At 31.3% G+C, this 26,535-nt stretch overlaps 1 protein-coding gene across 10 annotated transcripts in view; it reads right to left on the bottom strand.

Annotated features, from left to right (window-relative positions):
* The window catches only part of LOC107366771 (Eps15 homology domain containing protein-binding protein 1), a 54,373-nt gene that overhangs the window by 10,576 nt on the left and 17,262 nt on the right, over positions 1–26,535 (bottom strand). The window contains exons 7-9 of one of the 10 annotated variants that reach the window (XM_015934404.3): positions 26,269–26,342; positions 20,128–20,242; positions 4,059–5,505 (exon numbers count right to left, since the gene is read on the bottom strand). In XM_015934404.3, coding sequence (XP_015789890.2) covers positions 5,421–5,505; positions 20,128–20,242; positions 26,269–26,342 — 274 coding nt within the window. In that variant the 3' untranslated portion in view covers positions 4,059–5,420. Of the gene's footprint in view, positions 1–4,058; positions 5,506–13,812; positions 13,841–19,361; positions 19,732–20,127; positions 20,243–25,599; positions 25,790–26,075; positions 26,189–26,268; positions 26,343–26,535 lie in introns of those variants that run through there. The other 9 variants (XR_016199362.1, XM_015934407.3, XM_089268509.1 and 6 more) reach the window with 9 other exon arrangements.

The raw sequence follows: 26,535 nt of genomic DNA on the forward strand, positions 1-26,535 counted from the left end.
TTATCCTCATCTTTTCTTCCTCTTCTCTCTCTGTCTTTTTTTGTTGACACAACTTTTCAACTTGAATAATCTAATAAATACATGATACGGTTTACCATTGATAGCGCCTTATAAAAGGACTTCGTAATTGGAGTAAATATTGGCCTAAGCTCAATCGAAATCAATCCAAACCCAAATTGACATTCACTGTACTTTCCTTGTTCTACCCATCCTCATCTTCCCATCCACATCAGTATCATTTTCATCATCATTATCATCATGAATGTCCTTTTGTGAAACAATATTTACCTTTCAACATCAAATCAAATGACACTTTTCACTCATTTAACTCTATTAGTTTATTCATTTCAACCATTGCCAACTAATGATATTAATAAATTGTCTCTAATAGTGAAAAGGAAATTTATTTTTTCCTGTAAAAATGAACATTTCAACTGATTCAATATTCACTTGAACAATGATTTAGGAATGAAAGAAAAATTAAAATGGTCAAAAGGATAAATTGAATGAAAAGGTAAACAATATCAAGGAGTAAATATGATTATTGTTCAATAATCTGAAACAATGTGATAAACAATTGAATGAGAATAGAAAGTCTTTTTTTCAGACAATGTTTCTTGATTACAAGTTATTATTTGATTGAGAAAAGGTAAGTTGGAAAAAAGATGATAAATGTTTACATGCTATCCATTGATGAGGATGGTAAAGAATGGTGAAGAAGAAGAAGGAGAAAAAATAGAAACATAAACTCTATTAATGGTGACCCTTAAAATAGGATTTATAGAGATGATGTAAAGATGAGAGAAGATGAGAAAAGATGAAACAAAGAAGAGGAAGAAATGAGCGTTTGCGTAGCACCAAAAATGAATGTAATTTGAGCTTTACTCTGAACTTATTTGCTTTTATTTTTTCCCTTTTTTCTTGTATTTTCATTTGAAAACAATTTTTGATGGAAAGCAAAGTGAACAAAATAAATAATGAAAATGTAAAAAATGTTTTTTGCTTGTTCAACCTTCATTGTTATTGAGGCTGGTTCAATGGTACAAGTTGATGCTGAAAGGTGATGCCTTTGCGCATCAAATTTAACTACTTGTTCAGGGTTAAGTGTGTGATTCCTTTGACTATTGATGAAGGCGCGTGCGACTCTCTTTCATCATGCATTAACTCCACCTTCATGAACAGACGCAACTTGATGAAGCTGCTCATGATGATAAAGGTAGCCAAAAACTTGATTAAACTAGAAGCGTGGATGTAACAATGTGTAGGTGAAAGATGAACCTTACCCTTAAGGCATCAGAACAAACTCTATTTTTCCACTTTTCTTCTTCTTGTCAACATTGTTCCTGTCAACTTGGACACTTTAAAACATTGTGAGTATTTCCATATCATTTTACCTCCATCAGTATCATCATTATCTTCATCATTTTTTTGCTTCATCTTCTTCTTCCTTTTCATCATTTTTCATTTCGCTACTTTCAACATGTATCAAGTGATAATATCATAATAAATATGAAACTCATTATTCACACTCACTTATCAACACATTCAGCATCTTGCTGATTCTCATCAATTTTATCCATTTTAAATACACATTGCCCCTTATCAAAACACTTGCTTCAATCCTTGAATTTATGGTCAAGAACCAATGTCCATTTTCCCATGAACACCCGAAACCTTTTCAACTTTTTTTTCAGTCTTTAACTTGATTACTTTTTCTTATTTATTTTCATCTAATCACGCAATCTGTCTTTTGTTTTCATTCAATAATTATTTCAACCTGAGTATTGATTGTTTTAAACAGTTGATTTATGCCTTTTTTTCAAAAAAAGGTTTGCGTGCTTCTGGATATCACAGTCAACATTTGATTAATCATTTTGAGCCATTTGATGTCAGTTGTAAAACATTTAATTAAACTATTTAACAAAGGTCAAGATTTTGGGTAAAGTACAAAAGAAACGGTTTCAACGCGAAAAGGACAATTTAACAGTGCAATTAATCTGTAAATTGAATTGTTTAATTGTTATTACAAATGATGAGAAATAAAAACAATGAAAAAGGTAAATGTTGAAGTAAGGGAAAGAAAAGGTAGGAAGAAAGAAGATGAAGAGCAATTGATGATAAAATGTAATGATGAAGAGATGGTCAAGAAAAATATCAACAACAAAATGAATGATTAGCTCGTTTCCATCATCATTTATTTTATTCACCTTTAGCAATTAAGTTAACTAACGTTTCAGTGTTAACTTGTTTTGAAACTTAAAACCTTAACTTGAAACTCAATGAAACCTGAAAAAATAACAAAAGTGATTTACAGAGAGAGAGAGAGAGATTGAGAGAGAAAGATGATGATAAAGATGATGAGGATGAAAAGATATTCAGTTGCAAAAATCCATGTTAAGTAACGTTAGTTAAGATTGACAGTAAACTAGTTGTTTGTTGATGGATGAACAAATGAAGAATCAACATTTACAACAATCTTGCTGTTCTTTTTTATTTGATGGACTTCATCATGGACTTCATCATGAACTCCATCATCATCAATATTATCATTTACACGAACCTTTCTTCAATCGAACACACCATTTTCTTATAGATTTTCATTTCTTTTTCTTCTTCTTTTGATAATTTCTTCTTCTTCTTCTTCTTGTGTTACCTTGTTGATCATTTCAACTGCTATTTAGACCTCATGCTGTGTTGATATAAATACTGAATGTGAATGCGGTAAGAGGCTGGATAAGGTTGATGGTGATGAAGAATGACGATGAAAATAAATTAGAGAAGCAATTAAATCCGTTAATTAAGTTCTCGTAATCTCAATCAGTCAACATACATCCACACAAATCTATTGTTTTTACCTTATTCAATTGATGTAACAATGAAAACGGATTTTCATTTAGCATCATGTAATACCTTTTCAAATGTTTTTCTTTTCCTTCAATTTCTTTTCAAACCAATTCTGCCAGTTTACACCTTTAAAACAGAGAAGTCAATGTTTTCCATTTCATTATTCAACTTTTAATTCAAATTACCTTTTCACCTCATCAGGCTATCAACCTCATTCTGATTAATAGATTGTTTTTTTGGTCCATTTTTCAACCTTTTACATTCATTCAATGATGAACATCTAAAAATGAATTTGTCAAACTGGAAAAGTTATCATATTTCGCTTCCTTAGTAAACGATGAGAATGAAAAAATTGTAAAAATCAATTATCTTCATGGTGAGAGAATTGTAAGAAGCTCAATAAGAAGATGAGAGAAACTCATTGAAACATGAGTTACACTGTGAATGTAAACTTTGAAAGTAACAACAAAAACTGACGCAAAACAAAAGTCTGGTTCCTCTTGTACATGTGATCAAAACGGAAGGAACAACTTCAAACTTAGGTCACCGGTTTGGATTAAATTTCAATTGAAATGTATTGACTGAGAAAAGGGAAAGATCACAATGTGATGAAAATAAAAACAAATGGACAATTGATGAGCAAATACGACTCATTGAGAGTCTCGGATAGCCTCACCTGATTTCAGATCAAAAATATTGATTAAGTTTATTTTAATGATTTAATCGTTCAAACTGTTGATCACTAATGGATCGGCTGAAACTTTAGTCACAATTTTCACGAGTTTACTTTGAGCCAAGAGCAACAATTATCTTATCACTTGCAAAATGTTTCAACTAATTGTCATGTTAAGTGACTCGATCGAGTCAATCTTTCTAGATCAATCAAGTCTAGTCATCAGATACCATTGTGACTAATTGCTTCAAGTTCAACTTGTAGCAAAATGATAGAAACAAAACATTTTGTAAAACATTTTGTAAATGAAACTTTTCGTAGAATCGGAACGATCTATTAGGACCAAATAAAATTGATAAACAAAAATTGTTTCAACTGAATTTTATCTTTATTTTTACTCGTGATTCAGAAGAAATTTCATTGAATCATTTTTTCTCTATGAATAATCTCGAAGTGAAAATATGGTTAGAACCAAAGTTTCCATAATCGCTATTGTAAATAAGTTCAATTCACGTTTTTCTTGGTATATTTTAATCATTGGTTAATACTGTTGTTTTAACGTTTATTTTATGCTTCAAATAACGTGTGGTTGGAATGAAAACAGTTGGGAATAAATGTGTTAGACTTTGGAAAAATGTTAAATGCTATTCGAAATGCAGAGTGACATAAATTACGATTCATCGGCATTGTATTTGATTAACAAGGACAAAGGCACAAAGTTGATTATCCAATGTGTGTGTCGTCTTCAAATAATTGGTCTAAAACCTGGATAGAGTAAAGGTAACAATAGAGACGTTTACTTTGAACCTGTAACATGAACATTTTTATCATTGACAAACAAATATATTTATTTTTGTTTGTTTATCTGTGCAGTTCCACTAAGCTGACATGTGAGATATTTTTGGTTTGACATTGGAAACACAACGACAACAAGAGGAGCAAGAAACAAAAAATACACATGCATACATGGAAGAGAAAAGAAAGACAGACAGAAAGAGCAAATGTACAGCAAAAGAGACACAAAAAGCAGGACCACATATTCAATTATGAAATTACATTTTAACGAGTTCGAAAAGGCAAAGGCGAAGGCGAAAGGCCAAAAAAGAAGAAGAAGAAGAAGAAGGAAAATAGCATCTCGTGGGAATTGAAAGTAATGCTTTTTTTAACTAATACTTTGCTTGTGTTCACTGATTGTTCAGTGATTGTTGTATATTATACACTGAATACAGTTAACAGGAGCAAGAACAAGAGAAAAGAAAAAAAGAGAATCGAAAAACTCTGTTTACTTTAACAATTTTCACGGTAGTCCAATAATAATAATGATGATGATATGAGTCTGAAAGCCATTCACTTATAATAAGGTGACAATCGTTTTCAGCTTGAAGGCCTTTTATCAGTTTCACTCAATTTCACTAAAGCAAACAAGTTAAACTTCACCCAATGTTTACAAAAATTTGCATCTTTTCCCATCTTCATTGGCATCTTTATGTAATGAATAAAATGCTCAACCAAAATGGGTTAAAACATGTTCAGGTGTTGTTGCATTCCAAGTTGAAGGAAAAAAGAAATTCCAAATTCCATGAAAATCTTCTTTTCTTTTCTTTCCTTTTTTTCCAATTGATCTTTACCTGCTCAGCTTGTTGATGACTTTGACCAAGTTGATGATGTTGATGATGTTGATTATGATGATGATGACCCTCCATTAACTAATGTGTATTAATGGTGAACTTTATTGAGCCTAATTATGATTCCTTTCATGACGACTTGTTATTGATTGGGTGTGCCTTGTTTCAGCTTCTCTCTCTCTCTTTGTTTCTTTTTCTTCTTTTTCTTCTTCTTCATCTTCATCTTTAATCATCTTCATAACATTTTTACCTTTTCTCTCTTTCTCTCTCTTCCATCTTCAAGAAATGATGCAGTTTTTTTCAGATGCGGTGAAGTTAAGAGGCCCTTGGGTTTCCTTCATTACCATTTGATCCTCAGCTTCCCTGTGAAGGTAATCAAATTTAATGACAATTAATTTAATTTGACCATTTAACCAAATCAAATTGGGCAAAACACAGTATACAGAGAGAAGCAAAAAATTACCAAGAGGATTAGTGGAGCAGCCAAAAAAAAGAGCCATGGAACAAGAAGACGAAGGTGAAAAAGGTAAAGAAGAAGATGAACATCATAAATCAATTCACTATGAACCACACTTTGATCATCTTTGTTGGGTCAACAAGAAGCGCTAGGAAAGCGCATCTCTGCAAAGGTCTATATTCAACATCATCATCTTGCAGACTGAACAAGCATGATGAAGTAAAAGGAGCAAATAAAAATGTTTATTTCGTTTTTTCCTTCATTTTTTTTCTTCTTCTTCTTTTCTTTTACCAAATGCATTTAACATCTTTAGCCAACCTTGTTTTTTTTTATCTGTGCTTTGTGCCATTGCAAGGTAAGAAAAAAAAGTACATGAAAAAAGGTAAAATTTTGTCCAATGATAATCAATGTTCATCTTATTCTCCTCCTTGTTGCAATATATTCAACAGCATTTTTCACACTTTTACTCAAATAAATTTTCTTTTTTCTTCTTTACTGCAATTTCAATTGAAATGCTTGTTTTTTGCTGGTTGAACTTTCAGGCGAAGATGCAAACTCAGCCTTGGAATAAGCATTTCAAGTCATTTTCAAACAACCTTAACTTCAAGGTTTTTCTTGCTTGTTTGTTACTCAATCTTTCCTTCTTTATCATCATCATCGTTATCATCATTTCTTCTTCTTCTTCTTTTCATTGCTGTTTCATTGTACATTGCATTTGTCATGTTTTCTTTAACAACTTACAGGGATTTTTTCATCTCACTTGAAATGGAAACGGATTAAGATGGAAGCAAAAAATGAAACAGTTTAATACCGAGAAACGATTAGTCTGAAAATGATTTTTAATCAATATCAGGTTGATACATCAAGACTTGTGTCAGACTAAATTTACCTGCAATGATTTGTGTGAAAGTGATTTGAGGATGAAATTTGCTTCTCATTGTTGACGACCTTTTTCCGGTTCATTGTAAAGTTGCGCAGTTGAACGTTACAACTTTACAGGTTCAAAGATTCGACTCAAATCTGATTCCAAGTGAAAGATAGTTTCATCAAGTTATTTTGGTTACAAGAAGACAAAGCTGATTGAACCAAATAATTTGATTAGACGTTAATTTGGTTGCTTTAGTGACTAATTGATTTCATCAAAAAGTAAAATGTTAAATGAAAAACTTTGTTCAAGCCTCAAAAAAACTGCACAAAGTTTGACTTTGCTTTTGCATTTAAACAAGAAAATGCAACAAAAAAATCTGATTGATGAAGATGATAAATCACTAGTTAATCGATAACTCAAAGTTTCAAACTATTTTGCATATGAATAGAGAAACAAAAGTAAATGAAACAATTTACTGAATCAAATTTTTGCATCAAAACTATGGAAGAGTAAAAAAAGTTGAGAAAATTTTTTCATGTTAAATGCAAATGTGAGATTCAAAAGTTCAAAATAAGTATTCAAGCTGCTGAGAAATTGTCATGAAAAGTAGTAGAAAAGTTGAGAAACCTTTCAAGTTTACTTTGCAAATGACAGACAATGTAAGAATAATTGATTGTGATTTACTGAAAAGACAATTTGCTTTTTTCAATTTACCTTCAATTTCTTGATGGTTGCAATAATGAGCTTCAACTAACTGTTTGATTTGCCTCTAAAACTAATCACTTAGAGTTGAATAAAAGTCAACTAGAAAGTATTGATTGACTCAACATTTGTATTTGAGTTCATTCAATATTTGGCTTCAAACATTTGTAATCTTTGAGAATCGATTCAACTGTTACTGAAAAACAAAACAAAATACTTCATAAAACTTGAACTGTAAAGATTGAGTTTTGAAAAATGCTACCGATTATTTGGTAAAAACATTGATTGTTTGATTTGCAAAGAAACAATTTACTTTGGAAAAAGATTTTTTGGCAAAACTCAACAAAATTAAACATGTAATGAGCATAATGATTACATTAATATTAATAATAAAAATGATGAAGATGATGAAGATGAATAATGGCATCAATATTGAAACACATTAACTATCATTGAGCTTGTTACTCGTTACAATTTTTGCTCTTCTCATTCAATTTATTTTCACTTTTTTATATAATATTGAAGCAAAAAGTAACTTTTCATCATATTTTTGGTTCATCTTTTTTTCCCTTCATCTTCCTCTTTTCATCTTCACTCATAAAATGATTATAGAAAGCATCTCTTCCTTTTGCTCCTTTTTTTCTCATCTGTTCATCATCATCACTTTACTTTCTTGTTTGATATTGAAAAATTACTTCCGATCTTTTCTCATATTACATTTACTTGTTTATCTTCATCACTTCAGGTTACTCTTTGCTCGTTCCCTTATTCATTCACTTTTCATCATCATCATCCATCTAATTGTGTAACAATCAAGACAGACAACACTTTTCATCCTCTCATCATCATTATATCAAAGTAAATAGTCGACTAGGAAAAGGGACAATCAATGGAAGCAAATAAACCTATAAGTCCATCATGATAATCATTCAGTTTGGATCATTAAAAATAATGGAAAAAAAGAAACATCGAAAGAAAAAAACAAAAGCAAAGCAATTTTGGGTGAAAATGAGGAAAACTAAAAGAGCAAAATTGATGACAAAAAAAGAGACATAAAAGTAAAGTTAATGAAAAATTAATGAAAACATAAAAATGTCTCAATGAATGCTAATTAGATGACATTTTTGTGGTTTATGGAAAAGTATCAAAATGATTAAATTCATTTGAAAAATGTAATGAATAATAAATATGATAATGATGGAGATGACAAAAGATTAGGTGAAAGGAGTAAATGGAAAGGGAAAGCTAAAGGTGAATGGCAAATGAAATGGATTGAGATGTAGATAAATGATTTTCATCATTTCTTCCCTATTAATGAGTGAGCAAATTGGAAAAGAAGAAGAAAAAGAAGATGAAAAAATGATAATCTGAAGAGTGTGTTCTGTCCGTATCTTCCCTATTATACAGGTTTACACACATTGATCCAGTTGATTGGAAGCAACAACCAACATCATTTGTTCATCTATTCAGTAGTCCGTCATCATCCATGGGTTCATGCATACAGCATCATCATCATCATAATCATCTCTCACTTTGCGTACATTTTATTGAATAGAACCAATGGCTTACTATAAGAAGATTAGTTGCCATTTTGGACTAATTAATTTCCCTATGAGACGAGGATGCAAAAGATGGTAAAACAAGATGAGCGAGTAAATGATGAGAGAAGAGCAGCAAAAAAAGAAGTAAAAGTAAATTCATTTCTATTATTTTTATCATGGAAAAAAAAGTAAAAGAAGAACAAGAAAAATCGCTAAACTCATTCATCAATAGATATTGTTATTCATATCAAGTACAAAACTGTAACTATGGCAATAACCATGGTTTTCATCAACCTTTGTGGTTCCATTTCAATTTGCATTTCTCAAGATTCATTGCAAGTTTTCGATTTACATGAAAATTTTCAAATTTTGCCTTTTTTCTCATTGAGAAAACAATCAACTGGAAAAGGGTTACAATGCTAATAATTCAAGTTAATCTCGCTTGCAATTGGATAATAAGTTGCAAATTGAAACACATTTTTGCTGTTCATTTGCTTTTTACATTTCTTTGATGTCACTTTGACTGTTGACGCTTTACTGATATAAGTTGATATTGTTGATGCTCAGAAAGGCTCAACAGAATGATTACAAAGAAGATTATCATGATTATCCAGAAGTTAATATATTTAGTGTTTTTTTTCTTCTTTCGTTTTTTCGCCTCTTCAGTGGTAACAAAAATCTGTCTACAGCTGATGATTATGATAAAGATGATAATAATGATAAAGTACTCGTGATTAACATGGTAAAATGGTGGAAAAGGATTGAACAAGAAAAAAGGTGAGAATTTTACAGAATGTAGAAAATGAACAATTTAAAAAAGGTAAACATGGAAAAAGGTGAGAATCATAAACAACCTGGTAAACCCTTTTCGCATTGAACTTGAGACTTGAGTTGGTTCAGTTAAATGGATCAGAAGCAGAAGAAGAGGAAAAAAAGGTGAAAACAATTAATATTCAATGTCAAGATGATCAGTCTTCTAAGACTGATTTAGAATGGAAAGAAGATGAGAAAATGTTTGAAATGAAATTTTTGTGCAAGCGAAACATTTTTCCAGTGAATAAAAATAAAATATCAACTTAAATAGCGATTACAGTTTATATTGAAAAGAAGCTAATAAATATAAGAAAATAAGAAAAGTTGATGATGATAATGATGATGATGATGATAAAGGTGATGCTGATGGTGTATATGTAAAGTAAGTTGGCCCTGCAGGTAAATTTTTTTACCTTTTTTTCTTCTTCTTCTTCTTTCTTTCTTCAACTTATCTTTACTCATTTTTATCTTTCAAGAATTTCTTTCAGCTTCACCTTTCCTTTTTTTACCTGCCTTTGCTTCTTCTCCTTCTTTCCCTGACTCTTCAATGCTCAGCAAGGATTCACCTTATGAACGTGTGTATCCAACAGAGGATTGGCTTACTGTTTCATAATCGATTAAGAAGATGAAGATGACGATCAAGAGAGATGATGGAGATGAAACATTTTCAAGAATGTTTCATTTCTCTTTTTGCGTCTTAAAAGGTTATCAATTGAGTATTGCTTTAGATGTTACTTTTGTCATTCAAATATTGAAATAAATTGTTCAGTGAAGGTTAAAGGTTAGGTAAGTTTCAAGGTGAATTCAACTGAGGATAAATCATTAGTTGATCAAGGTTGGAAAAGAAATGAAAAATTCTTTTCTTTTTTTCTCTTCTTGCACTTTTCCATTGTTTTTCTGCTCTTTTTGTGTGCTCTTCTATGGTCATACAAATTACATCATTAGGATGACCAAAGAGAGGATGATGATGAAGGTGGCAAAGAGGTGGGTAAAGGAGTGCACATTAAGCTCAGGTTCCAGGAATTTTATGGTTCACCTGAAATGCGCAGTCCAATGGAAAAATGTGAACTGGAAAGAGAGGCAAAATGATGATAATGATGAAGGAAGGAAGAAGAGGAAGAAGAAGAAGAAAAAAACAAAATTTAAACTGACAGGTATGGCTAATTATTTTACTTACATATCTATATATATACATAAATATATATATTGTATATATACTCAACTTTCAGAGGATTAAAGGTGAACACCATTTGATTGGCAAAAACACTGACAAGACTGTAAAGTATGAGGCAAAAGGGTTCCCTGGTCAGTGCCAAATGGTAATGGGAAAAGGCTTCATCTTGAAGGGTTGTACCGCTTAAAGAGCGCAGAGTAAATTAATTTGTATCGGCTGACAGGTAAGGATGTGGCTAATAACGCTTTTCGTGTACAAAATAACATTTTCAGGATTGGTTACTTTTCTTGTTCATCATCATTCTTTATCGTCTCTTTTTCACCATTCATTTCAAGAATCAATGAAAAGTCACTTCTCCAACTACATCTTTATCAAAGGTTGTATAAAAAACGATTTGCGTCAAAGTTTCAATGATTTATTAAATTCTTTTCATTTGCATTTGTTGCATCAAAAATGGTGCAATTCAAATTCATGACGACTTAAAATCGAGTTGCAATTATAACCAAAAAATTGAGTAAATCGAATGAATTTAAACTTTTTATTCAACAACTTTTCTCGACCAAACTGCATCGGAATTTGCAACGGAATTTTGATAATTTCTATTTCATCGAATTTTAAGTTTCAAAAGAAAGTTAATTTGCAAAAGTTAAATCCGAAATCAACAAATCAACATGAAAATAGCAAATTTTGAATTCGCGTGCATTTTGAAATAGCGAATTTTGCAAATTGAAATTAAATGAAACCCAAAAGTTTAATGAAGAAAATCTCCAAAATTCCAATAAAAACCAGAATTTCTGATTTTCTTTAGTTCTAATTCAATCAGATAGACTTGAAAAGAAACGCAAACTTTCATATGGAGTCGTTTTCATCAATTTGCGCAGAAACTCGAAACTCACATTTCTACAAGTTTTGATGAGTCTATTGAAAAGTTGATAAAAGATTTTGAGAAAACGCAATTTCTTCGAAAAACAATGAAAAGGTCAAAGATGCATTGGTTCAATATAGTCACTCTTATACTAAACTGTCATGATTGCAGTTTCGACGAAAAATGTAATCAAAAGTTGCATTCAATATTCATTATTGTAATGAGAATGTAATGAGTTTGTAATTTGTATAACAATGGATTGATAAATGATGAAGATGATGGCAATGATAACAATGGGTGAAAATGATTGGCCACAATAATATAATCAAGTAATACTCAATGATTTAGGAGTATTTTTTGTGTGCTTAATAATAATGATAATCTGGATCAATAAGAGAGTTTCCCGCGTTTTTATCGATCAACATTATTTTGACTTTGCAAACCAACATTAGTAAACATCAATTTTTTCACCCTCTACACATCAACCTAATCACAGGGAGGAAAAATTGAATGTGCAATGAATTGATGCGGAAAATTATTGATGCTTTTTTGGTATTGCATACTTCAAAAGTCTTTGTTATCAAACATTTTTTTCATATCTTTGCCTCTCTTCAAGTGATGGCCAGCTTTCTTTGGCTCCATACATCTTTACATCTTTTTAAAGTTTACATTTTTCTCCTTTTGCTCATCTTCATCTTCAGTTTCATCTTCAGTTTCCACTCTTTCCTTTTCAAAGGACAGAAACATGAAAGTCAAGAGGTTCCTCTGGGTTCACCACATTATTAGGATGATGAGAGGGTGGATCAGGATGCAATATTTGCTTCTCTCTCTCTCTTGGGTTACATTAGAATGAAAAAAGCAAATAATCGACTTATCCAAATGTAAAAAGTTAATCCTTATTTAATCTAATCTTAATCTTAATTAAGATCCAGGTAACACTTTTTTATCCTCACTTTTATTCTTTACAAATCATGATATTGATACATTTGCATTAACTTTAAATCGGCAAATAATTACGCTATTAACATTGAATCACATTTTATTCGCACTTTTTTTTGCTCTTTTCAAATAATCTCTAACTTTCATTTTGGCCATAAAAATAATCGCATTTCAACAATTTTTTCATTCAATTTTCAGAGAAAAATTGAAATCTTTTTTACGCTGAAAACATCTTCTTCATCGAAACCACAGAATGCAATAGAACAAATTTTTGCAATTTTCCAAAAAATGAAAACTCGATGAAAGAATCAATTTGTTTTTCAATCTGAGTCGATAGCTCATGCCAAAATTCAACAAAAAAAAAGAGTTAACACAAAAACTTTTTTGAATTGAGAGTTGAGACTTTATGGGTTAGTATAGCCATAAAAGAGTTCATTTAGGCTATAAAAAAATTTGTCTCATCGACAGTTTTCGAGAAAATCGAGTTCAAATTGAAACTTTGATTGCTTTTTGTGCAGTTGAAGAACCAGATTTTTTCATAAAACTCATTTTTCTGATGTAACTTTGAATGGACAACCACAAAGGCGCTTATTTCGGGAAATTAAAATTCTCTACTTCTATACAGAAGATCACTTCGATTTTAGGTTAACCTCGGACTTTGAATGAAGCAGTAAAGAGCTAAAAGTTTCATCGATATAAATGCTTGTTGAACACCAACACTTTTTTCAATTTATCGGCAGTTCTCTTCATTTTGTCCAAATATTGAGGCGCAATCCAAAAGTGAGATATTCATGAATTTTAGTGAAAACTTTTGCTGAATCAATATTTTTCTCTCTTTCATTTGAAATGAAATTGCAGTTTGAGTGTTTCATCTGCGTATGATAAAGTTGTGAATATCGTTGAGAAAGTGGCAAATGAAACTTTAATCAAGGTTAAACAAACTGAAGCTCAACTCGAGTGTAAACTTGCGCCTTTATTTTCAACTATTCAGTTGAACATGGGAATGAATTATTATTAATTTTTTCATTAACTTTCATATTCAATTGACTTTAATCATTGAGTTGATAAACAATGTCGAGTTTTTAATCTGTAAACTTTTTCTCATAATATTATTGATCATTAATGTATGATTGTTAACCAGTTGAACAACAACAAAAGTGGAAAGAAAAGTAAATTAAATAAATTGTTAAGTCATTGAAATACAACGTAATATGAGATTGACAGTTTAAGCTTTAATGAAATACAAGTAAAGTGTAAATAAAAAAGGTGTTAAAGGCACGTGCATTTGACGCGTTTCCTTCACGCGTTAGATACGCTTTACTGGGCTCAGAATGGATGCCTTTAGGTGACCATTTTCAGAGTGAGTTTCAAGGTGAGAATAGCGAACAGCAAGGCAGCAGAGGAACCATGAAAATACAGGAGAAAAAGATGAAGCAAGGATGAGGAAAATAGGAAGATGAAGCGAAAGAGCAAAAAATGTTGACTAATTTTTATCATCTTACAACTTATAGAAAGGAGTTGAAAGACTCTTGTGAACAACACAAAAGTAAAAGCAAGAAGAGCTGCAAAATGCAATGGTTTTGCTTCATATTACCTAATTTGTCTTCCTCTTCATCTCTTCATAAAAAGGCAAAAAGCTCAAGAGGCTTCTTCAACTTTTGCGTTCTCATCATTGTCATCATTTTTTATCATTCAGCTAACCTACATTTAAACAAACTCGTGTTTAGACTCAAGTATTCAACTTTAGTGTCTTTTTCATCTTTCATTGGTAACAATGCAATAATAATCTTACAATTCATTTTTAGATCATCAAAATGATGATGATGATGATGAAGATGAGTAAAGATGAGTAAAGATGAGTAAAGATGAGTAAAGAATCTTCATTTCATTTTTACCAGTTTAACTCAATTTAATGAAACTCAGTTTCACGGTTATTTTAATTTACAAGTTTATTCCTATGATTATATTGTTCAGGCTTTTCAATCTTTTTTTACTTCTAATTTCATCTCATTTCAATAGGCAAACTTGAACTTTACAACTGACCTGAAGATTATAGCTTAATATGAAATTTCAAGTTTCAATTGAATTTCAAGTTTCATTTCCAGATTCTTTCAATTGAATGTTAAAACTTTTACAGATCATTTACAATTGTAAATGATTAATTGATGGTAAAAATGGTTACATTGGAAACAAAAGGATTTCAATTGTAAATGATTGATTGAAAAGGCAAAAATTGAACAAGTTTTTCGCACTTTTTTACGTAAATCATTTTTTTGTGAGATTTTCATTTTCTGTATTTACTGTCAAATTGTTTCAAGGTTTGTGTTGACTTTTGGTTGAAGGTTAATCAAAATGAGAGTCAATTGTCAATTTTTGTCAATTGAATCAGTTTCAGATCAACAAGACTGCCAAAGTGATCGGCAGGAAAAGCACGTGAAAAGTTGAAGTTGGCGAGTTGAGTATCTAGGTTAGCAAGATGATCAAGAGAAGGCAAAAGTGACAAAAAAATAATTCAAAGATTAACAGTGATAGAGATTTTTATTCATGTAAAACTGTCAAATGCAAGGCAAGTTTCAATAATGCTACATTTTGTTTCATCCATTTTCATGACATTCATGCATTCATTGGCAAAAAAGTCAACAGCAAATAAAAACAACAAATGAGCAAACTTTGCAAACAGAGGAAAAAAAGTTTCTGTTTGTTTTTACTGTTAAGGTTCAACTTTCACGATTCATCAGCATCATCTTTAGTAGCAAAATAAAGTCAAAAGTAAAATGTTTCATTTGGAAGCAGCAAAAAAACAAAAATAATGTTGATTGTGATGCCCTTGACTGGTTTGCACTTAAACAGTTGATCAGGGTTTCCGGTCAAGTTGTACTTTCACCACTTAACAGTAATCACGTTGATTTGCCAGGAGACTTGAATGACTTTAGTGACACACTTGAGGTGTCATCTTACTCATCAGTGATAAAATGAGAAACATCAAGATGAACAAGATAGTAACAAGTAACGAAAAAGGCAAAACAAGAAGTGAACGAACATTGGCCGATTATTTTTTCTCTATGGTTAGAGTTGCCTTTTTATCCCGTTTATGTATTTTAAACATTAGCCGACTTAAGCATCATCCGATTATTTTGCATTATTGTTGTGACAAAAAGTTTATCAAAGCTTAAACGGTTAGATGAAAAAGGTGACAAAATTGATCAGTTTAAGACAAAAGGTTCAGGTTGATTGGATAAAAGGATAATTTTGAAAAGTCGTCGAGTTATTTTGCATTATTATTGTGAAAAGTTCAGAGTTTAAGCTCTAAGAATCTTAAGATTATCCAACTCAATTGTATAAACTGTAAATGTAAACAAATTGGAAATTTCATCAAAAGTCGCAAATTTTCTCGACTTTCTCGACGTTTAACCTTGCATCATAAAACGTGTTGAAAACACACATCAATTTGTCTTTAGCTTAAGAAGAGTTTTGAAGCTTTAGCGTTCTAGGAAAGCGAATTCTCGGAATTGAATTTCTACTCAACCTAAAACATCGTTCTTGGTTTTGTTTTCAACATGAGATGAAAATATTTGAAGGATAACAGAACGATGAAAAATGGAAACTCCATGAGGCTCAGTTTTGCAAGCTGATTCATTCTGTTTGAAATTAATTTCATTTTCAGGCTTGCAAGTTATGTGCTTAAGTAAAGACGAGTGAAAATGATCAAGGTCAAAATCCGCTTATTTTCCCTCTTTTTCCTGATAAGTGTTGAGTAAAAGAAAGAGTTGTTCTGATAAAATATTGAAGGGGTTAAAGATACAGTTTGAAAAAGTTTCAATTTAAGCTAAGCTTCTACAAAACCATTGATATCGTCAACACTTTAATTGGCATTTCAACCTTTTCTGTTCATCATCTTCATCATCCTTTACCTTTTTCATTTGATATAATTTTGAAATGGGATTTGAGAAGAAAATGAAAACAAAAGAAAACTTTTTGTAATTTTCATTCGAAACAGATAAAAAGTAACTTCATTTTTCTCCAAATTCAGAAGTTGAATGTTTCTATGAAAAAAGAAGAAAAAAATCAATACAAAGTTGATCATCAAAAGTTGACTCAATGTTGATAAACAACATCAATAGTCAATATTTTGGGAATCATTTTGGCAAAAGTTTGGTTCGATAATAAAGGAGAGAGAAAAAAAATGGAACAAGATTCAATCATTTCAAATGAATAAGTATAATACATGAAATGAATTTTACCCTGGTTAATGGTTCTAATAACGATACAAGTAAATTTAGATAAATCTATAAGAGCAAGTGAGTGAAACTGGAAAGGGAAGATTCCTTAATTTAGGGAAGAGACAATATACTTGCATTCGCCTGGAAAGGTTGAGATAAAAATATCTCTCCGTTGATGATGATGATGATGATTAGAGCTGAATGATGTAAAAAAGATGATGAAGGGGGAAAAGATGAAGACAAGTCTGCATATCCAGTGAAAAAGAGAAGCAACAATCAATTCATTTCCTGCCCTTTAATCCTGATATACGCTTTCTCCTTTTCTTCATCATCATCATCTTCTCCATCCCTTTTTTTCTCCTTTTTCACATTTCTTTTCATTCTCTTTTCTCTTCCACAATTGACTCTATTCAACATGAATACCTTATTTTTCTTTATATTAATCTTCTATTTCCTTCACCATCATCCTCATCATCCAATATCATCATCATCCCATAAACAAGGCAACTTTTTACTTTCGAGTAGCTTTTTTATTCGTTTTTTTTCTCGGTGCAAAAGTGGCAATAAGCAGTTCAATGGTAATCATGAATGACAATCTTTTACCTGGTAACATTTCTGGTAACATTTGACTTCAATGCAACCGACATCGAAAAAATTCTAGTCTTTGGTTGACCAGAAATCGCAACGAGACATTGATTACTTTTGTAAAAGAGCAAAGATTGAAATCAATTGTATTATTATTGCAACAGAAATTTGTAAAAATGTAAAAGTTTTGAAACTGATTTGATGCTGATAACTCGAGTTATCGCGTCAATTCATTTTCAATCGAAGCCTGAATTCGAAGTTGAAATTATTGCTATTTTGTTGTTGGGAAAGTGTTAGACTAATTTGATTCTGATGGACATTTAATTTACCTTGAAATGCCTTAAGTAAACATGTAAAATGCATCAGTTTATTTTGTATTGATTGAAATGTTTTGCCTTGTTTGTTACTTGATGAGAAGAGTTGATTTCACTTAATCATTAACATGGACAAATTGGTTGAACCAATGTTTAGTTGAATTGTCACAGTCAAATTGTTGCAGGAAATGAAGCGTATGATTGAATTGAAATGTGATTCTAAGGGTAAATACGCAAGTTGACAGCATTGTTCATGTCATCATCATCTTGATCTAAATTTATTGTTGTCACACTTTATTTTCATCCTTCAAATCTTGTAACTGTAAACGATTGGCAAGTGAAAATTGCTTCAACTATTTTCTCGATAATTGTTCATGTTCACGTTTCAGTTACAACTAGAACATGCTAGAACATGAGTTTCATTTGATGAAGGGCAAACTGGCAAGAAAAGCCAAAAAAGTAGGAGTAAAATGATGAAAAAAGCATGAAGATGACGAGAAGAGAGAGAGAGAAAAGATGAGTTATGAAAAAAAAGTATTTTTTCATATTGAATATTTTTTATAAGCTGAAACATGAAGTGGGTGTAGGATTTCACAGGATGCTGGATAAGGAAATGTGAGGAGGAAAAGAAAAGGAAAGATGGCGAGAGAGGAAAGTATGTATATCAACGGGATGTTGTTGAAGACGATTGACGAGCAATGACATTTAAAGCAACTTCAAGAGACAAGATGACTTGGAACAAGGCAACATCATGAAACATCAATACGAACAAGGGTAACCACATCACGGTCAACAAGCTGTAAAATACAAATATCTTGACTGTCTTCATTTTACTTCATTTTTTACCTTTTATCAAGGTAGAGATAAATATGATGGAAGATTTGACAAGGTATGTCACGAGTAATCCTTATTTTACATGTCTTCATTCATGTTGAGAGACAAGCTTGGTAGACAAGGGAACAAGCAAAACAAGAGACTCACAAGTAAGCAGCAAAAATAAAAGCAAAGTAAGAAGTAGACTCATGAGAAAGAACCTCAATCAAGTTTACATGTAATATATTGGATAATGCATTTACTGAACATGCAAGTTGAACATTAACAGGGGGACTCCCGAAGCGGTCATCAAAAGCGCAAAATGTTAAACCCATCAAATTGAATGAAAAGCAAGAGTCAAACTTTGATATCTTTACTTGTGCTTTAAATGTTGCTTTGCTTTCGATTCCTGAAAATGCAAGTCAACAGTAAAACATTGACATTTTCACTCAACTCAAAGTCGAATTTTGCAAAAAAATTCTATTGAATTGACATTTTTACCTAAAGATTGATGCAATTTTTTTTCGAGTTTTGAGACTAAATTGAATCTCTTCGAGCTTCTTTACTATTTTGCATTATTGGTGACAAAAACATTCATCGATCCAAATGCTGCTATAAGTCTTGCCATTTCAATCTGATTACTTGTTTCATCTGAACATTTCTTATTTTGATTTTTTTGGCATTTCTTGGTGCTTAACGGACCCGAATTGCAATGGTTAATGATTAGTGATTATTGATTGTTTGAACCTGATTTTTGTTTTAAGTAAATAAAAGTATTAGTTTGCATTTCATTGTAAATTGTCGATTTTGTTTAAACTTGGTTTAAATAGGGTTTACTGTAAGTTGGGTTAGTAGTATTAGGTTAGGTTAAGCTTGTTGCCTTGGTTCAAGTTATCATTAATGGTGATCTTCAATGATTATGTAGCGATAAGTTGAAAGTTTGTTTATTAGATATGGTCTTGTCAGACTAAACTAACCATTTAATTGTGCAAAAGCAATGTATACACGCTCATAGAAATCAATTGGTTTAACCAGCCAAAAAAAGTGTCAAAATGCAACTGACCTGGCCAAACATGATACTGACATTCATCAATACTTGTAACAGTTTGCTGGTATCCATTCAATGGTACCAAAGATACACATACAAACACACTCAACACTTTAATCCAGTTATCATCGGTTTAAGAGAGATTAAATGTTAAATATTTACACGTTGTTCAAATAAAACCTTTTCAGGCGATACTTTTTTGCTTCTCCTTACCAATCCGATACTGTGTAATGTCCGTAATTAACATGGGCTAATGACGAGTGGACAAACGGGTGCATTAAACCTTAAAAATCGTTCAAAACCCAATAGAACCCGATCTTGATCAATTGCAAGAAAAATCTCAACTTTTCCACAAAATTTAAAAAAAATTCGTCTTCGATTGAAACACTTCAAGCTATTCAAACTATAAACTTGATCAGTCAAAGACAAAAATCGCATCAATTATTATACGCAAAAGAAACGCTAAAGATTCAGGAATTTTTTCAAATTTACATGAAAATGAAATTAGAAAAGTCGAGTTTCGAAATATTTTTTCAATTTTCCTTTTACTCGCACTTTTCCCAGTTTTGCAAGATTTTCAAGTTTAATCCGACCATTTGTCCACTCGTGATTACGCCAAAATGGTCAAAAAAGTTGATCTACTTACGCTTGCTCTTCAGTGTCCAAATGATGAACCAGTTCATTTCGTTTCTCAACAATTCGAAGCAACTTTTCGAGCAACAATTTCTCCGTTTCCCTTTGAGCATCCGTCTTTTCCCAATCTGTATAAACATGGAACAGCCAAAAAAAAGAAGCAAGAAAAGGTTAAGTTGATTGTAAAAAATTGTAAATGTCATAAAAAGTAGTGAATCAAGATTAAGCCTATAATATAAAAAAAAGATGATGATCAAGATGAGATGATAAGGTAAGGAAGGCAGAGTGAAATTAAGGAATCACAAAAGATTCAGAGTGACCTTCACCATACAAAGATAAATAAAAAAAGATGCTTTTTATTATCATTATTATATTTGCTTTCAAACAATTTTTACTTTTTTTTCTTGTTCGTTCAAAGTTTTTCTTTTCTTCTTCTTCTTGTATATGAATTATAACAAAATGAAATTTTATGAGGATAAAAAAACACTTTATTGGAAGATGAAGAGAAAAAGAAGAAGAACAAGAAAAGATTGAAATAAACATCTCAATCAGAAGGTTGGAAAAGTGTGAAATGAGGTGAAATAAAGTTGGCAAAGTTTCAAGATGTGATTGAATATGAAATGATATTGACCGAAAAATCAAATAAAGGTAAGTGAAAATGAAATTGAAAAGGTAAACAATTAACTTTGTTTTTCCTTCTTCTTCTTTTTATTTCTACTTCTCTCTTCACCAGGCAAGGTGAAACTGTTTACCAAACCTTGTTTAGGTAACATTTGAATCGCAAACTGTTTTGAATAATGTTTTACATTTGCTCGTGTAAATAGAGTTTCAGAGTGTAGAAAAGCACGTTCAGTTGGTCAATTGAAATGTTGCTGCAATATTGTAAACATGATAATCGGAAAAGCAAATTGTAAGTAACAAAAGTTAAATGCCATTTCATTTTTGATTAATATTATTTTTAGTGCGCGTTCAAGGTAACATTCAAGTTTACCCTCTTTATCGTTCAGGTAACATGATAACAATCATTTTAAACAATAATCGAGTGAACAACAAGATAATTTATGTTTCATTGAGAGGCAAATTTATTAGCTTGTCCAGGTCAAAGTGGTCCGCTTTGATGCAGATACAAAAAAAATGAACAGTTTAATAGAGAAACCAACGATTTCTCAAAATTTAAGCTGAATGCAAAAGGTTTCATTTTCTTGCGACTTTTCAATTTCTGGTATTTTTTGGTTAATTTGAGGCAAAAATCGTTTTATACAAAAACTTGATTTTACAAAACATTTCAATAGTTTGTTCACAAATATAACTTTTTGTGAGTTTCAACGATTCACGCTTTATAAGGATTTTCATAGTTGGGATCAAAAACATAGATTTCTGAAAATGAACATTCATTAAGAATCAATTGCGACTACAAATCTCAATCTCAAAATGACGAATTTAGAACTTGAAACTTGATTAGCTCGTGAAACTTGATTAATAATGTTCAGCTAGAAACATCTAATTTTGATTGAGACGAAAAAGTCGAATGATGTTTTTTTCAATTAATTAAATGAATTGGATAATTTCAGAAGCTTCATGATTTTGTAAAACTTGGTTCGTTTGAAAAAGTTGAACCTTCTATTGAATTTTCATGTGATGCTGAAGAATGGTTAGAATGAAAAATTAACACTTTAATCTCATCTACTTTAATGGTGAGCTGACCGATTGATATTGAATTTTCGTTTGATTTTTTTTTGTCTAATTGAAAAGATGCATTTAAATGAGTTTTTGTTCATGTTTTGAACATTTTTTTGTCAAAATTCATTCTAAGTGTGAAATGAATGGAGATTTTCTTCTTTTTTCTGGTTAACTGTTTGGTATCAATGAATAAACTGATGGGAATTTTAGTTGACTCAAGTTTGCTTTTGTTATTGCTCAGATCCAGGATTAGACTTAACTTTGTATTAAGAGGTGAGAACACAATGAGTACAACAATGAAACAAAAAGTCACCCAAAAGTGAAGCATAATCATGTTGACAGTAAAAGTGAAAATATTTGTTTCTTGTTTGCCTTTCAATTGAACCAATTCAAGCCTGGAGTCATTTTTGAGGTAAAACTTTTTTCACATTTTCCGTTATTTTCATGGCATAAGAGTGAGATATAAAAGCAAAAAAGCGAGCAAAACAAAATCAAATGAATAACTTCAACTGATACAATAACAACAACAATCAACATTATCAAACAATAACAACATTGGCCTTTTTTTAGATTTGTTTCAACTCTGCTTCAGGATATTTATTTAACTAAGAATAACATCATTTTGCAAGAGAAGAAGAAGAAAGAAGATGACAAAAAAAAGATGACAAAGATGAGCAGGAAGAAGAGATGATGAGAAAAAGATGCAAGAAGAAGATGCAAGTAAACCTTATAAAATGTAACTCAGTCAAGTTGAAAAGCAAAGAAGATTTGGTTTTTACAAGAGAAAACGAAAAAGGAGAAAAAAGCGAAAAAAAACATTCAATGTTGATCATCATTTTTTCACTCCCTGTCTATTTTGATTCTGTTGATGCACTTTTTGGGTGAAAAAAAAGGAATCGGAAAGAAAGCAAAAAGAGAGCAGAAAAAAGAAGAAGAAACAACACAGAAAAAGATTGTATAGATAATTGTATTTATCATCATTTTTTTCTCCTTTTTTTCTCATTTATCTTCAATTCTTGACTGCATCCTTCAGGTATCATTGATTCTTGTAGTTGATTCACTTCTATAGGAGTTTCTCATCATCATTATCATCATCGTTCATGGAGTGGAGCAACAAAATAACTAGAGAAGAAAAAAAAGCCAAAAAGCAGCAATTATGACCATCTTCTCTCTCTCTCTTCCAGTTACTCTGTTTCTCTCCATTCCTCAAGGGAAAACTGCATCTTCATCTTTTCGCATCACTTTATATAGGATCAGTTCTAGGTGATATATAGGCTCCATTAGGCGTATACTTGCTCCATCCTGATAGGCTGTATTACTTTCCACCCTCTTTTCCCTCCTTTCCTCTTCTCTCTCTCTATAAAGTTTCTCACTCATCACTCTCACTGTTGCCTTTCATGCCCACCTAATGAGCTGTCTTCCTCCTTCACAAATCAATAGTCAAGTTATGCCAACTTATGCAAACATGCAATTATCAAAAGTAAAAGATTGCAAATTGGAAAGGTTGGAAAAGATGAAAAACTTTTTTTTTCTTGTTTCACCAAAAATTGAAATGAAAAATTGAAACTGTAATGAGAAACATTTTTCAATTTTTCATTCAACTTTTTTTCGGCTCTAGTTTTGCAAGTTTTACATGGAAATTGACTGTTCAATTGAGATAATATTCAAGTGATGCACTTTTCAGGGAAACCATTTTGATGGTTGGCTGGTGATAAGGAAACAATGGCAAAGCCTTTTTCCTTGTGCTGTAACTTTGATAACAAGGTTTACTCAGAGTCAACCGTTGACATTTTGTTTACATTTGCCAGTGAAAATGTTGAGCAAATGCAATCAAATAACAAATGATGAAAATAATAAAATACATGAAAAGGTTTTTGTGTCTTTCTCTTTCTCTCTCTCTCTGTATACCATATCATGTTAAATGGAGGAGGTAAAAGGGAGTGAGAAGAGTGAGTGACACTGATATTTTGTTTACTTAGTCAGGGTGAGATGGTAGCAATGGCAAGAAGCAGAAGCAGCAAAGTTTCAGGTGGTATCATTGCCTAAGGCAGTGAAACATGCAAAAAGGCAAAAAGTGCAACAGCAGCAGAAGCAAGGAAAAGGTAAGCTTTTATTGCAAAACCTTAATGCAATGTCACATTAACTTTGCCAGTTTGCTTTGTTGCTTTTGTGCCGTTTAATGCATTGACCAAGAACGAGAAAAACGTAAAAAAATCAACATTGAACGTCTTTTGACAAACAGACATTTTGTTTGCTCATCAACATTTGGGCAAAACTTGCAATTAGTCAATTTTGGGTTAACATTCAATTTTTTTCTTCTTCACAATCAAACGTCTTCTTCTTTCAGTGTCATCATGTCAATGGTGATTATCATGATGATGATTGGGAGGAACAAGAAAAGACAATAATCTTTCTCATTTCTTGTTCATCTCATTATTTGCCTTCAATGTTTCATCTTTTTTCGTCCTTTTCCAGTTCTTCCTTTAAATGCATTTGATTACTTGATGCTTCACTTTATTTCATCTTCATCTTCATCCTCATCTTCTTCATCATTTTCTGTTCCTTTTTTTGTTTCTTTTTTTTTGTTTCTTCCCTTCGCTTTTCTTCACCATTTCAATTGTAACCAGGCTTTTCCAATGAAATAGTTATATCAGGTAAGAATAATGTACAATGAGAAGAAACAAGAAAAATCTTCTTCTTCCTTCTCATCTTTTATTTTCCTTCTTCTTCTTCTTCTTTTTTCTTCTCGCACCAAATTTTCTTCCAATATAATCTTCTTATCTTCTGAAAGCCAGGAAGCATGAAGTAACCAATTTTCCTTTCTTTTTATACTCCTTCGTCTCCCTCTTTCGCCTTCATAAATACACAAACATCTATTGACATTTATGTGATGATGATGATGATGATGCTCAATGAATACAAGTTTTCAATCTCCATTGTCAAGTGTCTTTTTTTATACCATGTAACTTTAACTCCAATCATTTCCTTTTCCCCTCATCATTCACTATTATATCAACGGCAAATGGTCACAGTCACACACACAAATAATTGTAACAACAAAGTATAAACACTCAATGATTCACCTAAAAATGATATTATATACAATAATAGCTGCGTTAAATCAGCTATTAACATCCGTTGCCATCTTTTTCAATCATTCAATTGGATTTACAGGTGAAAAAATAGATAACACTAACTGTTAACATTCAGCTAAATCAACGACTAATTATTGAATTCAGTAGAGTTGCATGATAAGTTGCTAAACTTTCAATCATTCAAGTTGAATGTTCAACTCTGACCATTGAATCGGAATAAACACAAATCACAATTCAAACCAATGATCCTTTGAACAATAAACTTGCAAATGTTATCAATTTGTTGCTACAAAAATAATGCAAAATAACCTGATGAATATTGAGATTCAAGTTAACCGGTTCACATTGAGTCAACCCTCTAAATCTGGTAAAACTTGTTCACAAACCATTAGCCAGGTAAATTGAAATGTTAGCATAAAATCAAGTTTACTATTGGTATTGCAGTCAACCAATTGAATTGAACAATTTTTTGCACCTAAAATGCATGGAAAAACTAAAATGGCAAAAACAAGAAAAAATGAACAAAATTTCATGGAAAAAACCTTAAAAATATTAAAGAGTTGAATGAAAGCGTTACAACTGTCAACTGACAATGAAAGTGGATATAAACATATTTATATACAGTTAATATTATAATCATTTAGACTATTAAGTGTGCGTCTGTGTTTGTTGGATATATAATAATAAACTAAATAAACGCAGGATTAGAATCAACTTTTGCAAGATTATCCTTTAATACACTAGATTAGTAATTGTTGATTGCAAAGTAACAAGTAACTTTTAAAACGTTTGATAATTCCAACGAAAGAGTGAATGCCTTTAAACACATAGAGAGGGAGAAACATAATAATACGAGAGATATGCGAGAATAATCAGGGTCTTTGGAACACTTATCCTCATCTTAAAATTGTTACAAGACGTTGAGAGTGAGAAAGATGAAGATGAAGATGAAGAGAGAGAGAGAAAGAGTATTAGATATTTGACTGATCTTACAATAGGATCACAAGCGTCTTACGAAGGCTAAGCTTGTCTTACCACGCCTCTTATACCACAATTTCCGAGTAAACAGAGAGAAAGAGATTTGAAATTTGTAGGTGAATGAGAGATGATGATGATGAGGAGAAGGAAGTGAGAAGATGTAACAGCCCAATTCAGTGAGTTGTGACCTTGAAAAATATTATTACGCGAATCCCAAATAATATTAAGCGGATCTCGTAGGTATTAGTTGAGGCTGATAAAGAGATAGACTAAGCTCAAGCCATTGACACCGTAAAGTAGGGCACTTGTTACCAAGGTAATCTGATGATGATGTTTTAAGGATGTTGATGGGAAACGATCAAGATGAGAAAAAAAAGAGATGAAAGTAAAGAGATACAAACCTTGCAGTGAGTTTAAAGGTTGAAGCTTTTTTATAAGAATCTTGTAACATCTTTCCAAATCCTTTTCTTGCTCTCTGTAAGTAGTTAAAGTTAAAGATGAAACAAAACAAAGTTATAAGATGATGATAAACTTATTAACATGATTAACTTGATTATTGCATTTGTTTTTGTGTGTGTTTTGTTTTGCAAAAGGTAAAGAGGATCAAGTGTAAGCAAACAGATTTGCCATTTTAAAATGATTTCAAATGCTAATAATTTATCAATTTT

The sequence above is a fragment of the Tetranychus urticae genome, chromosome 2 (genome assembly GCF_039701765.1).
Source record: "Tetranychus urticae isolate SD_2017Ah chromosome 2, NJAU_TeUrti_SD_1.0, whole genome shotgun sequence".
Lineage (NCBI taxonomy): Eukaryota > Metazoa > Arthropoda > Arachnida > Trombidiformes > Tetranychidae > Tetranychus > Tetranychus urticae.